Here is a 14,881-nt window from a genome sequence, read left to right on the forward strand (position 1 = left end):
TGGAGTCAATGGAGAGCTATGCAATTTAACAACTGCAAAGAACCTTAGAGATCCTTAGAATAACACATCCTCATATTTACAAATGGGGAAACAGGGTATACAAGTAGAAGTAACTAGCCTAATTGATCAGCTAGGGGTACAACAGGGTCATTAGGGCCATGCTGTTCAATTTCTCCCGGATATGATCCTGGTGATGGAGTACCCACCAACTTTCTTTATAACAGCCCAGCGTCTAGTATGAGAATCATTCTGTGGACACTCTTCCAAATCGAAACAATCTCCTTGGATTACTCCTGGCACAGCTTATTTATTCTCATAGCCAGTCCCCTGGTCATGACTCTGACACTAGTAGATAAAAAGTGTCACTCTAATCTCTTGATCTTTTCATCACGCCTTTATTTTTAGGCACGCAGTACTCAGAGTCTAAACAAACCTTAGCTTGTATTTTCCTCTTAAAAGCCTACCATGGATGTCTTACAGTTTTGTTGTTGTTGTACAGGATCACGTTCTGTTGCCAGGTTGGAGTGCAGTGGCACAATATTGGCTCACTGCAACCTCCAACTCCTTGGTTCAAGCGATTGTCTTGCCTCACACTCCAAAATGACTGAGATTACAGGCACGCACCACCAGGCTCAGCTACTTTTTGTATTTTTAGCAGAGACAGCGTTTCACCATGTTGGCCAGGATGGTCTCGATCTCCTGACCTCGTGATCCGCCCACCTCAGCCTCCCAAAGTGCTGGGATTACAGGCATGAGCCACCACACCCGGCCTCTTATAGTTTTTAAAATTAAATTTAATCCAATAAAACATTTCATTTGCCTTTATTTGGAATTTGTAGTCTATTGTTATATACTCTACTAATACCTGCTCTTCAGCAAGGAAATTTTCTTATATCTGCCTACATGTACATCATTTGTTTGAGCCCCTAAATGTTGGTAATAATGATGATGATATTACAGCATGAATTACTTTATGTTGAACATTGGCCTAAGTGCTTTAAACACATTATTTGCGTAGCATTTACAACAGTTTTGTAGGCATTATTTGCCACATTTACATTTTCTTGTTCTATTATATAATTTGTTTTAATATAATATTAGTTTTCTATTGTTTCTCTAATGAATTACCACAAATGTATTACATTATGGGATTGTAAGTCTGAAGTCCAATAGGGGTCTCACTAGCCTAAAGTTAAGGTGTTGGCAGGACTGTGGTCTGTTCTGGAGACTTTAGGAGAGAATCTGTCTCCTCCCCTTTTCCAGCTTCTTGATACCATTCATAGCTTTTATCATAATCTGGCATCCTATACTTTATACTTATTTTCTGATTATATTTTGCCTAATCTCTGTGAGAATATTAATTATTTGAGGGCAGGGATTTTTATTTGTTTGTTCATAACTATATCCTGGTGCCTTAAAATGATGCCTGCCACAAAATAGGTACTCAATCAACATGGGTTAATAAATGAATGAGCAAAAAGTTTTATCGTGCATATTAACTGTTACCTGGGGGAACATACTTAGATACCTTAAGTCTCATATGTAAACTTGGGGTATTGATATCGACATGCCATTTTGAGGATTAATTGTGGTTATGTTTATAAATACCTACTAGCATAGCGTCTAGCACATAGTATGAAAACATTGTATTATTATTATTTATTAAAATGGTATTTTGTTTTCTTTATAACACCTGCCATTATCCAAATTATCTTTTCTGTTTCTTTTCTTTTTACTTATTTATTAATTGTTTCACAAAGGCAGAATCTCGTATCCTTTGCCTCTGTGTCTTTAGTACCTAGAATGGTGCCTGTTTAAAAGTAGGAGCTGAAGAAATGTTTGCTGAGTTAATATTAATCATATGTAGGAAAAGAACCTTGGGGAATGTTATTCTACCACTCGCAGCTGTGCCCACTATTATGATGGTTGTTTTGTGTGTTCTTTCTCAAGGATTCACATGAGAACTCAAAATGGGGTGTAGGGTGGTTGTGGTGCCAGCAGTGGGGAGGGAGAAGCTCCATCTTTCCCTACACTAGAAGTGCTTACTGCTCTATGTGTTCTTTAACCCTATAAGAACCAATGAAAGCCATGCACACTTCCCTCCATATTGGACATCCCTACATACTCACAGCAGTCTGCAAAACGTATCCAAGGGCCCACTGAGATACTGAAGATGACCCATTGATTTAATACATATTTGCAAGGCTCTAATTGAGAACCTCTGGACAGGCGCTTATCTAAAGGTTACAGTGTGTGACTAGCATGACACAGTTTAGAATTCATGTAACAGGAATACACTATAGGGAGAGAAAGCACTGAAGACCTCAGTTGACATTGTGGAAGTGGAGTAAGAGATTTCTGTGAAGCCAAGTAAATAGGATTTTGGAGACTGAAGGAGGAGAAATCATCCTTAACTTCAATATTATTATCCTGTGTAGATTCATACTTTGTATATTTTTTACTTAAGAGAAAAAATAGTAATAATATTGGCTAGGGGAAACACTTGAGAAGAAAGAAATAAGTCCAGGAGCCCTATAATGTAATTTTCCTCTATTTATTTCCCACATAAAATTAAAGCTGTTTTAGTTCTCATTGCACTTATCATCTTGAACTCATTTGCCACATTATTTTATTTAAATATTCCTTAACCTATAGAGAGTGGACTTAACTGCTCAAAAGTACGTAATACATGTTCCCAAGGAACTGCTTCAATTACCACGGCACAAGGTTTTTTTTTTTTGTTTTTGTTTTTTCCCTTAATAATATAGTATTATTACTAGAAGTATCAAGTCATGCAATGGTCAAAATATTCTTACTTCTATTGTTAGGGTGTTAGAAAGGACTCTGAACTACTTGATGTCTAGATGCAGATAAAAAAAAGCAGCTGTTCACTTCACATAAAGTAGCCACTACTGCTTAAAGGTAAGGGTAAACCTTGTTCACTGTGGATGAAGGTTACTAAAGAGAAGGACTGACATATAAAATAGGTTCAAATATATATGGAGATATAGACTTAAAAAATTAAGACCTCTCCTTCAATTAATATTCCAAGAAAAGAAAATTCATATTCCCATCCAAACGCAGAAGCTTTTCTGTAGTGGTATTCCAGTGAAAGCCATTTACATTTGAATAGAAAAATTTAACTTGAGATCTGCCCTTATGAAAAGTGGTGAGAATTCAAATAGTTCTCGAACCCTATTTGTCATATCACCTCCTGAAAGGATACTCAATCTCTTAATTTTTTTCTATTATTTTGTGCTTTATGGAAAAATATTTAGGAAGATTATAGAAAGAAAATTTTTAGGAAGTAGCATCTTTAGTTTTCCTAAAATACATGTCAAATCCAGCATTATTTATTTTACATAATAAAAAGATCACAACTTTTACTCTGTTAAAACTATATTAAAACAAAAGAGAAGCAACCCACTAAATAATAATTGATTTGGAGGTCTTCTATGTTTAATATGCTTGCGGACTTTTTAAACACTGAGGATTCACATTTTTTTTTTTTTTTTTTTGAGACAGGATCTTACTCTACTGCCCAGGCTGGAGTGCAGTGGTACAATCACAGCTCACTGCAGCCTCAGCCATCCAGGCTCAAGTGATCCTCCCACCTCAGCTAACAGAGTAGCTGAGACTACAGGGGTGTGCCACTATGCCAGGCTAATTTTTGTATTTATTTATTTTTTGGTAGTGACAGGGTCTAACTGTGTTGCCCAGGCTGGTCATGAACTCCTGGGCTCAAGCGATCTGCCCACTTTAGCCTCCCAAAGTGCTGGGATTACAGGCATGAGCCACCATGCCAGGCGAGAATTTGCTTTTAAATGAAAAAGACACAATACCTGCCTTCAGAAAGTTCCCTGTCAAATTTTGGAAATAAATAATTAAACAAAGTTTCTAGGGATAATAAGTCACATATTCATGAAAAGACACGCAGAGGGTTCCAAAGGAGCACCAACCAACCAGAGGGGAAAATATGGGGGCAACAGAGGCAAGAGGTGATGTGAGAGAGAAAGCCTGAGCTGGAGCACAGAGCCAGGTCAGTAGCTAGGACTGTGTCCTGAATCTGAAGGCGGGAACAACTCTGTCAGTTGTGAGACATGAATTTGGAAGGCTGCTGGGAGAGAAAAGCAGAGATTAATTGGCGCAATTACCTACTTAAGATATTTTGGACTGGGCGCAGTGGCTCATGCCTGTAATCCCAGAACTTTGGGAGGCCGAGGTGGGTGGATCACCTGAGGTCAGGAGTTGGAGATCAGCCTGGCCAACATGGTGAAACTCTGTCTCTACTGAAAATACAAAAATTAGGCAGGCAGTGGCAGACGCCTGTAATCCCAGGTTTTCAGGAGGCTGAACGAGGAGAATCACTTGAACCTGGGTGGCAGAGGTTGCTGTGAGCTGAGACTGCACCATGTCACTCCAGCCTGGGCAACAGAGCGAGACTCCATCTCAAAAAGAAAAAAAAAAAGATATTTTGAAGTCTAGAGATGAATTCCAGAAATAAGGTATACAGAAAGTGAAATTGCAGGACTTTGTGATTGACTAGAAGTGAGGGAGGAGGGAGAGGGAAAGGGAAGAGTTGAAGATGATGGAAACAATAGATTACAGGAAGAGGCTCAAATTTAGGGGGAAGAAGATCAGATCACAATCAACACAGCTTCATTCCACATGTTCTGAAAGTTAAATATCTCCTCTACCTGAAAGATCCTTCATATTTTACTTCTCTGGACCTCTCAATGTTTCATTGATATTTATTCCCCTGGACAAATAGTCTAACCCCTTTACAGATCCAAAACTTCACAGTAGGCAAATATTGTAACCCCTTCAAAATGTATGTTATGAATAGCCTTTGTAGGTAACATTGCCACAGTTTGGTAACTTAGGACAAGGTCCATTTTCCTGTCTCTTGCTAAATGTCATAAGACTTCATCTTTTCTACCTATATGTCCCAAGGTACCTTGGTCATCACAAAGCAATTAAGTTTTGGAGTGGAGGAGTGTCTTAGTGTTATGCTAATGTATTAAATATAAAAAAAAGTCTATGAGTCTTAAAAAATCAGCTATATTGAGGTATAATTCGCTTACAATCATATGCACTCATTTTAAATGTACATTTCTTGAGTTTTAATGCATTAATAAACCCATATAACTACCACCACAATTGAGAAATCCTATATCTTCATTATTTTCCCTTGTGCCTTTTTCTAATTAATCTCTTCTGCTTCTCCTCCACTTCCACCTCCACTCCAACCCCGTGGGGTAGCCATGAAGGTACACCTCTTGGATCTTTACTCTCCAATTAGCTGCCAGGAGTGCTGTTGGCCTCCTGCTGCAGCAGCAATGGGATCCACTACAGCACAGGAACCCAGACACTGGTCTTCAGCCAATGACTGGTACTAGCAAGGAAACTACAGCCCAGACATGTCTGTCCAATGCTTGACTCCTCAACAAGTAACTTGTGTTGGAAGCCAAGACTTCCTTGCAGCTGCACTGTAATCTGAGGCTATTCCTATCCAATTCTCCTTTCTTCTGCTTCCCTTTGAAGTGATATCACAAGTACATCGTCGTTTTTTCCTTGCCTGGTTTTGCTCCTGTTCTCTTTCTACCTTTCACAGGTATTACCTGCAATAAATTTCTTGTGGATGGTTGTAATTTTAACACCATCTTGGAATCAGCTTCCTAAATGACTGAACTGATGCCTCTACCTCCAGCAAGCATGGATCTTGTTGTCAATGTGGATGACATTTGTTTTTTCTAGAATTACAGTATGTACTGATTTGTGCCTGGCATCAATCAGCATGATAGTTTTGAGATTCATCCATGCTGTTGAGGTTATCGGTAGTCCATTCCATTTTTGTTGCTAAGTAGTATTCTGCTGTATGAATACAGCACTATTACTGATCGATTATTGTGTTGTTGGCAGTTGGAGCTATTAAGAGTAAAGCTATTATGAATAATTCTGTACAAGTCATTGCGTGGACATATGCTTTCATTAATCTTAGGCAAATACTTAGAGGTAGAATTTACAGATGAAGAAACAGAAGTACAGCATGTAAGTAACTTTGCACAAGTAGGCAGCACAGGTTTTCTGACTTTAAATCTATGTTCTTAACTCCTATGCTGTATTGTTCTTCATGGGAAGAAAAGCTATTTTTCTGGACCTATTTAAAGTTTCCATAATGTTTAATCAAAATACTCAATATTTAGGTTAAAAACAGCAAAATCTGGTATACAAGGTGTACCAACCTCAAGCAAACATGCCAGGTGTTTGGAAAAGTAGAAGAATAATGAACCTTACTACATGCAAACTGTGCAATAGTTACATGTAGTATGCATCCCAAGAAAAGGGTTCCTGGAAACCACAGTGCTATGAAAAGATAATCATAGAAAACAAGGATAAATTTGAATACTACATACTCATTTTAAGAAAAAATTTTAAAGCAAGTTGACGGCATATAAACATCCTTGAAATTCTTCAAGTGAATACAAATTAGTTGAGTTAAGCATTCAGATAATTTGGGTCCTTCTCAGGTGACCTAGCAAGTTAATCAAAAGATGAAACCTGTAATCAGGCTGCCCTCTCCCCCCCACTGTTAAACTGCATAGGTAGACATAATAATCAACTTGAATAATGCACCATCAAACAACATTAAATATTCTATCAGATCATATTGCTTAGAGTACACATTAACTACTCATATGCTCTTCTATATAGAGCAGGGTTGTCCAGTCATTTGGCTTCCCTGGGCCACATTTGAAGAAGAATTAATTGTCTTGAGCCACACGTAAAATACACTAACACTCACGATAGCTGATGAGCAAAAAACGAAAACAAAACAAACAAACAAAAAATTGCATAATGTTTTAAGAAACTTCACACATTCGTGTTGGATCTCATTCAAAACCATCCTGGGCTGCTTGTGGCCCATGGGCCATGGGTTAGACAAACTTGATCTAAAGCAATACTGTCCATTATAATTATTCTGTGAGCCAAATATGTAATTTTAAATTTTCTAGCCAGCACATTTAACAAATTTTTAAAAACCGGGTGAATTTTATATTTTATTTAATACAACTTATTCAAAATGTTATAGTTTCTACATGTAATCTATACAAAAATTACCGAGAAATTTTATGAGTTTTTTTCATAATAGGTCTTTGAAATCTGTTGTGTATTTTAAACCTATGTCTCAACTCAGGCTAGCTACTTTTGAAATGCTTGATAGCAACATGTGTCTAGTCGCTATTGTATTGTACAGAGCAGGTGCAGAGATCAACAGGAAACATTTATTGAGTACCCATATAAGAAATTGTACTAGATACCAGGGAAACCAAAAAGAAAAAAAGTCATCTGTAAGAACTTTAGCAGGAGCAACATAGTGAACAGATTCCAGCAGAGATTATGGCAGAGATTACTGTGATCTTGGGCAAAAGTGTGTGTCTTAGAAATTTAAGATTGAAGAAGGAATTTTGTTTTATATATGACAAACATACATAAAGGCAGGAAAAGCCTGCTATGTTCTGGTGACAATGGATCAACCAGCATTAGAGAATTTATATGATAGATACTGAATTTCCTGGATGCTCAATGGTTAGCTAAGTCTTAAGTTTATGAATGAACAAACGACACAAGATACAATATTAGAACGAGGATGGAGAAAAATACAAAAACTTTAAAATATCAAAGGACAAATTCCAGCTTCTTATGAATGAAGAGCCAGTTAAATATGTTTGGATGAAAAATAATGTGTGAAGTAATATATGTGGCAGTTAAAGTTAACTGGGAGAGAAAGCTAAACTACTGCTGTACAGGCTCAGAGTCTATTGCACTAATCTAGGCATGAGCTGATGAGTGTCCTATCCAAACCTTCCTAATGGAAGAGATGGGGGAGAGAATGAAAGAGAGATTGGAAAAGACAAGGATCCTAAAATCATCTTACGGCTAAATATGAGAGGGAGGGAACTATGAGGCATCAGTGGTTTATATGGTTTATATTGTAGGTCATGGGAAGTCATAAGAAAAATTCTGGTGCCAGTGGTGGTAAATGATACGAAGGGACTCCTTGCTTGAAGGAAAAATTAAGTTAAACTGAGACCTGTTGAAATCAAAGTAATAGTGTGATATCCAAGTAAAAATGTGTAGCATGCAAAGAGAAATATGAGATTGTGTAGCAGGCAAGAGATCTGGCTAGAAATGTAGGCAAAGGGATAAATAGTCATAAGACTATAAGGCATTGCTGAGGGAAGAGGAAAAGCTTGGAGAATGAGTCAGAAATCCACACAATAGATTAAAGATTTAAGTTGTGAGAAACAGTTTTTATGGAGAGTGCTCTGGGGAATAAATTAGAGATTAGTAAAAGAATCAAAAGTCAACCAGGTAGAAAGGGCATGCGTCCTGGTGTGTGCAAACATGTATAGCTGCATAAATGTCAAGTTTACTATCTTACGTGGCTATATCACTATGCAAACTATAGCCTTTCACAGTACATACGTAAAAGCATTAGAGGATTGTCTGTGTAGTCCTAAAATCCTTTGTGAATACATCACGTCGTCCTATTACATTCTAGCCCATGTTTTACATAACCAGACTGACTGTAATATGAGTATTGTGTGTGCCCTTTACTAATAAATCCTTGTATAAACCCCACAAGGATTTCTCTAAAGACAAACCTGGCTTGCTAAATATTACTCACTCCAGGCTGAATTTTAATATATTCTATAAAACACTACCAGATATATTCCTGAGACTTTTGTATTTTAAGTACTTTCTTTTCCTCTCTGGTATTTTCATTGATTACCTTTGTGGGGCGTACTGGTTTCTTCCTTCTCCCCCTTCAGAAACTCCACCCCACTCCTTCACTGTGCCTGGGGAAGTTGAATTTTATTGAGTACATCAGGGTTTTTCAACCTGGGCACTAATGACATTTTTAAACTGGATACTTTGTTGTGGAAGGATGTCCAGTGCATTGCAGATGTTTAGAAAAATCCCTCAATGAATCATAATAGCACTCCCCTCCTCTCCCTTCCTCCCCAGAGTTGTGATAACCACTAATGTTCCCTGGGAGCAAAATTGCCCCTGGATTAGAACCACTGCTCCATCGATGCACTCCTTTGCCTTTTGTCTATGCTGTGAGTTTGGCCAGTGGGACGCCACAAAGAGGAAACGGAGGGAGGAAAGTAAGGTCAGGTGATCCATTTTCCAGATATTGACTATTCACTCCCTCCTAGGCCAGTGCAGGCAGGTGGTATCACTCCAAAGATCACACAGCTCAGGTCAGGCAGCCATCTTCACATAGGACTTGCTTGCTCATCTCTCCTTCCTTTCTCCCTCTTTTTCTGAAAATGGGAATCTCCCTGTTCATTCAGTTCATTTGGCCTAGTGGTTGTAATGGTGCTCACTGTTACCATCCTAAAGTACTGCACTATTCCTTGTGTTTTCCCTAACCCAGTCTAAACCTTCATAATTAGTCCCTTTGTAAAGTCTCCTCCGACTGCCTAATTCGTGTGCACTGTTTGTTTTCGGCAGGAGTTATAACTGATACAAGGTAAGTACATATCAAAATATTTACAGAAAAGCAAAATTCCAAATATTGAGATGTTTTCTCTGTATTAGCCCCAATCATTAGAATGTTTTGTGCATACAACCTTATAATAATCACTGACACCTATGTTATTTTCATACTTTGATTTGCTCAATGAATGCTAGCTATAAAAAACAAAGACCATTTAAAACACTTCCTTGCCTTTATTATTCTCAGGTGAAATGGAGGTATGAATTTATAATAGTGACAAGTCAGTGGAATTGTAAAATAACATTATACTCAAGAAAAAAGAATAGAGATTGTAAAGAAATGAGATTGAGTCCATAAGTAATGTAAAACTGTCTCAGTATTTCATTGCTATACCTTATAAGTAAGCAGTGAAGTAGAAATAGATGTGTACTTATTAACTTAGTCCTGCAGTCACTCATTGAGTCAATCAATTCTTGAGGCCAATTGTTTTTGAAGGCATTGATTGGGCTAGATACTGTGGATGTTACAAAGGTGAGTAAAATGTCTTAATCTGAGGAAGAATTTGCAATCACATAGGATGTAAAAGCAAGGAAGAGTCTAGGTGAAAGTGAAATTTGAATGTGAAATCCCCAAGGTCACAAAGCACGTCTCCTCAGTGCTAGCAAAGGACTATATAATAGGCTCACAAAAAATATTTGTTTAAAATGTAATTAAATGAAATTTGAAGAAAGCAGAAAATGCCTCACAATGCTGTGTGGAAGTTATTAGAATAACACCCCCTTCCCAGTTTCTAATTGCATTCCTGGCATAGCTTATGTACATTAATCTATAATTAAATGAAACATTAACTGCTTTATTAATGGTTACTTTAAAAGGAGTGCATTCATTAAAGATTATTTTGAAATACAAATAACTTCCCCATAAATCTTAAATTCACATATTTGGATACTGAGTTTTACCCCAGTGGCACAGAACCATAATTTGTAGGACAGGTGAAGTAAAGTTCCTACTATTCTGGTACTGTATCTCTTCCATCCATTCCATTCCATGCCTCTTTCCATTCCTCCATTCCTTTCTTCTTTCCTCTCTTTCTTTCCTTCTTTCTTTTCTTTCTTTCTTTCTTTCTTTCTTTCTTTCTTTCTTTCTTTCTCTTTCTTTCTTTCTTTCTTTCTTCTTTCTTTCTTTCTTCTTTCTTTCTTTCTTTCTTTCTTTCTTTCTTTCTTTCTTTTTCTTTTCTTTCTTTTCTTTTCTTTTCTTTCTTTCTTCTTTTCCTCTTTCTTTCCTCTTCTTTCTTTCTCCTTTTCTTCTTTTTCTCTTCTTCCTTTCCTCCTCTTTCTCCCTTCTTTCTTTCTTTCTTTCTTTCTTTCTTTTCTTTCTTTCTTTTTCCTTTCTTTTTCATTTTTTTCATTTTATTTTTCAAGTAGGACAAAGATTCCTGTTGGGTTCTCAGACTCAGTCCAGTGATCAGGGGCCTTGACTTCCCATAGTGCTGGGGTTGCAGGTGTAAGCCACTGCACCTGGCAATAAAACATGTTTTTGAAGTTTTGAGGTTTGTGAATTAATTTGTAGGAGTGATTACCCCTTCCCCAATTCCCCTATTATTATCATTTTGCATTAGTGTGGTACATTATTAAAATTGATGAAGTAACATTGATACCTTATTATAACTAAAGTCCATAGTTTATATTAGAATTCACTCTGTATTGTATAATTCTGAGTTTTAACAAAGGTATAATGGCATGATCCACTATGACAGTATCACAGAGAATAGATTCACTGCCCTAAACATGCCATGTGCTTCATCCATTCATCTCTCTGCCCTTTCTCAGAGCCCCTGGCAACCACTGATCTTTTTACTGTCTCCACAATTTTCTCTCTTTCAGAATGTCATATAGTTGGAATCATACAGTATGCAACCTTTCAAACTGGCTTATGTACCTAAGTTTTCTCCATGTGTTTTTGTGCCTTGACAGCTCATTTCTTTTTATCACTGAAATATATTCCATGAGTATATGTGCCAGTTTGTTTACTTATTCATCTATTGAGGAACATCTTGGTTGCTTCCAAGTTTTGGCAATTATGAATAAAGCTGCTTTAAACATACATGTGCAGGTTTTGGAGTGGGCAAAGTTTACATTTCATTTGGGTGAATATCATGTAGCATGATTTTGGATCATATGGTGATATGGTTAGGTTTTGTGTCCCTACCCAAATCTCATCTTGAATTATAATCCCCATAATCCCCACATGACCAGGTGGAGGTAACTGGGTCACGAGGGCTATTTCCCCCATGATGTTCTTGTGATAGTGAGTGAGTTCTCACGAGAGCTGATGGTTTTGTAAGTGTTTGGTAGTTCTTCCTGCACTCATTCTCCTTCCTGTCACCTTGTGAAGTAGGCGCCTTGCTTCCCCTTCTTCTTCCACCATGATTATAAGTTTTCTGAGGCCTCCCCAGTCATGCTGAGCTGTGAGTCAATTAAATAAACCACTTTCCTTTATAAATTACCCAGTATCGGGAACTTCTTTATAGCACTGTGAAAATGGACTAATATATATGTTAAGTCTAGGTTTAGCTTTGTAAGAAACTGTCAAACTGTCTTCCAAAGTTACTGTACCATTTTGTATTGACAGAATCAGTGAATGAATGAAAGTTCTTGTTGCTCCACATCTCACCAGCATGCTGTGCTTTTGGTATTTTGGATTTTAGTCATTCTAATAAGTGTTTTGTGAACTTTATTGTTTGATAGCTGAGTTATGAACTGGCAAGTATCCAAGCAAAGAACAGAGAACTGGAGTTTGCTTTTCTACTGAAGGAAATATGTTAAGATTATAGGAAAGTTTTATGCTAAATGTAAATAATTTTTTACAGTTAAACTAATAATAAGTGATTGAAAAAAGTTGACTTGTGACACACAAATGACATAAACCTTTCACTGTCCCTTCTTTCATGGGTGTTAATATTTCATTTGATAAAGATTTAAGTACTAATGACTATCAGTATCTGTTGATTGCTAGCAATTTTGAGTAGGACACTTTTTCTGATATGGATGAATATATAGACGAGAATCACGTTATACACCTGGGTTGTGTAATAGTCTTTATGATGCTGTGAGGCAACCACTGAGCTTGGAATCAGTGAATTACAATTTGTTTCTTCTGGGTCCTTCAGTAGCCCTGTGACTTTGGTTTATTTGACTTCTGCGAGCCTCAAAAATGCATTTGTAAAAGGGAAATTAAATTTTTTTCTGCCCATCTTACTGTGAAACTGTTGTAATAATAATATTGACAATAGCAATAATGATATTAATAAAAAACACTTTACTGTGTATTTGAAATTACACAAACAATTTGAAAATCATAGCACTATATAAAATGTAAGGTCACTTTAGTGTTGGAGTTTACAATTTGGCAGGGAAGCTATACAACTAACCACGGCACAATTTGAGAGCAGCAAACTTCCTTTAGAGTATACGGAGAAATGAGGGGGACTATAAGTATTAAGCTCTTTTGTGCCAGGCTCTGGGACCACATTTATCCCATGTGATCTCCATCACACCTTAGAGATGTAAATTTTCTTATTCTTATTTTATATGGATGATGTAACTGAAGAACGAAGCAAGTTGTTCATGGTGACATAGCTAATATGATAGTGTTTTCTATCACTATCATGTCATGGTGACATAGCTAATTTGATAGTATTTTCCTATTCCTTATAGAAAACTGGAGATGGCCACATTATATATCCTTAACTATAGGGACCATTTCTAGAAATCAAATTTCTAGAAATCAAGTCATACCACATACAGTATATTACCCCAAAGCTTATTGATAGTGCTAAAATATGGGATATCTTTGCATAGAGATCTTCTTGCATAGAGAATTCCTATTACTCAAGAATCAATGTTAGACATTCACTCTGTGCTCACAGTGTTCTTTTTTCTTCTGTCAAACAAACAAACAAAAAATAACCTTATTCTACTTGTGACCTTCAGTACCAAGTAAGACTGGATAGAGTATCAAGATAAATTTGTGACAGATTTCTTGTCCTTTCTGTCACATTATCATGGTTGCCCAGAAGTTACGAGGTTTGGAATGATTCCAGTCTGATAAGGAGAACAAGACATTGAACTAAGTGTCTGGAGTCTAAAATAGATCTAGGATAGCTATTACTTTAGCTTTTCTGAGATTTAATACGGGAATGAGGCATAAAAGAAGACTTGAAATAACTATTACACAGAGATGCTGTGTTCCTTCTTCCTAAGGCCTAAGAATATTTCTCACTCATTCTTCTGTCCTAGAATTTATAATGGTATATGGCACTGTACAGAAATTCATTAAATGTTAGTGAAATACTACATGTGAAAGAAGGTAGTGATGTAAATAGAACCTAATATAATTTTTGTGGGCTCATTTATGTCCTGCGTTTTCCTATAAAATTACTTTTTAGATTGTTTTGCTGCTCGAATCATTATTGGTTGCTATCTAGGGATCACCTTCAAACCCCTTTCAAAATACAATGTTTAAAAAAAAATAAAAACAAGGGCCTGGCGCAATGGCTCACACCTGTAATCCCAGCACTGTGGGAGGCCGAGGCAGGAGAAATGCTTGAGCCCAGGAGTTCAAGGCCAGCCTGGGCAACATAGAGAAGCGCTGTCTCTATAATAAATAAATAAATACTTTTAGAAAAACAAACGCTGTAAAAATGCATTTCTAGCTTAGGTCACATAAAGGATCTGAAACAGTATGTAAACAATGGCAAGTTTTTATAAATATCCATTAACAGGTCTTGAAAAAATATTGACTCTACCTGCTTGTGTGAAATTTCCCTGAATGAAGTCAGACAATGGTGTTCTCAGAAACAATGCATCTTAGAATAGTTAATATCAGCCAAATACACTATAACAATATCATACTAACTTCTCTCCCAATAAAATGCCTAGAAAACAATGTATCTCTAACAGGAAAAATTCCAATGCTGTGTTAACTGGTGATTCCATTTAAAATATTTTCAAACGCATTCCCTAAGGTAACAAATATAATTATTAAAAGCCTAGTAAATCTTTTAATAATCCAGAAAGAAACATTTAGAAGACATTAAGAAAGACATATTCCAAATTCAGAGAGAAGCTCATAAAAGATAACATAAAAAGCAGGTTAAAAATCAATTTGTACAAGAAAAATATAGACATATAATCAAAGAAAAGGGAGAAGTACATAAAAAACACTAGATGAATGCAAATTTTCAAAGTCATATTTTACCAAATTTTAAAAATTAACTTTAAAAGAAGAATTAACCTTGGTGGCAGCAAAAGCCATGTCTGTGTGTCTGACTGATTTGGGCTCAGTTAAAATCTTGGATAGAGAACACTT

The 14,881-nt window shown here is 36.6% G+C and overlaps 1 protein-coding gene across 6 annotated transcripts in view; it reads right to left on the bottom strand.

Annotated features, from left to right (window-relative positions):
* SNCA (synuclein alpha) overlaps positions 1–14,881 on the bottom strand; it is a 109,808-nt gene that overhangs the window by 64,823 nt on the left and 30,104 nt on the right. The window contains exon 6 of one of the 6 annotated variants that reach the window (XM_017958857.3): positions 12,084–13,768. The exons of the other annotated variants lie outside the window; for them this stretch is intronic. Coding sequence (XP_017814346.2) covers positions 13,655–13,768 — 114 coding nt within the window. The 3' untranslated portion in view covers positions 12,084–13,654. Of the gene's footprint in view, positions 1–12,083; positions 13,769–14,881 lie in introns of those variants that run through there. 6 annotated transcript variants of the gene reach the window in all.

This window comes from Papio anubis, chromosome 3, assembly GCF_008728515.1.
Source record: "Papio anubis isolate 15944 chromosome 3, Panubis1.0, whole genome shotgun sequence".
In the NCBI taxonomy this organism is placed as follows: Eukaryota; Metazoa; Chordata; class Mammalia; order Primates; family Cercopithecidae; genus Papio; species Papio anubis.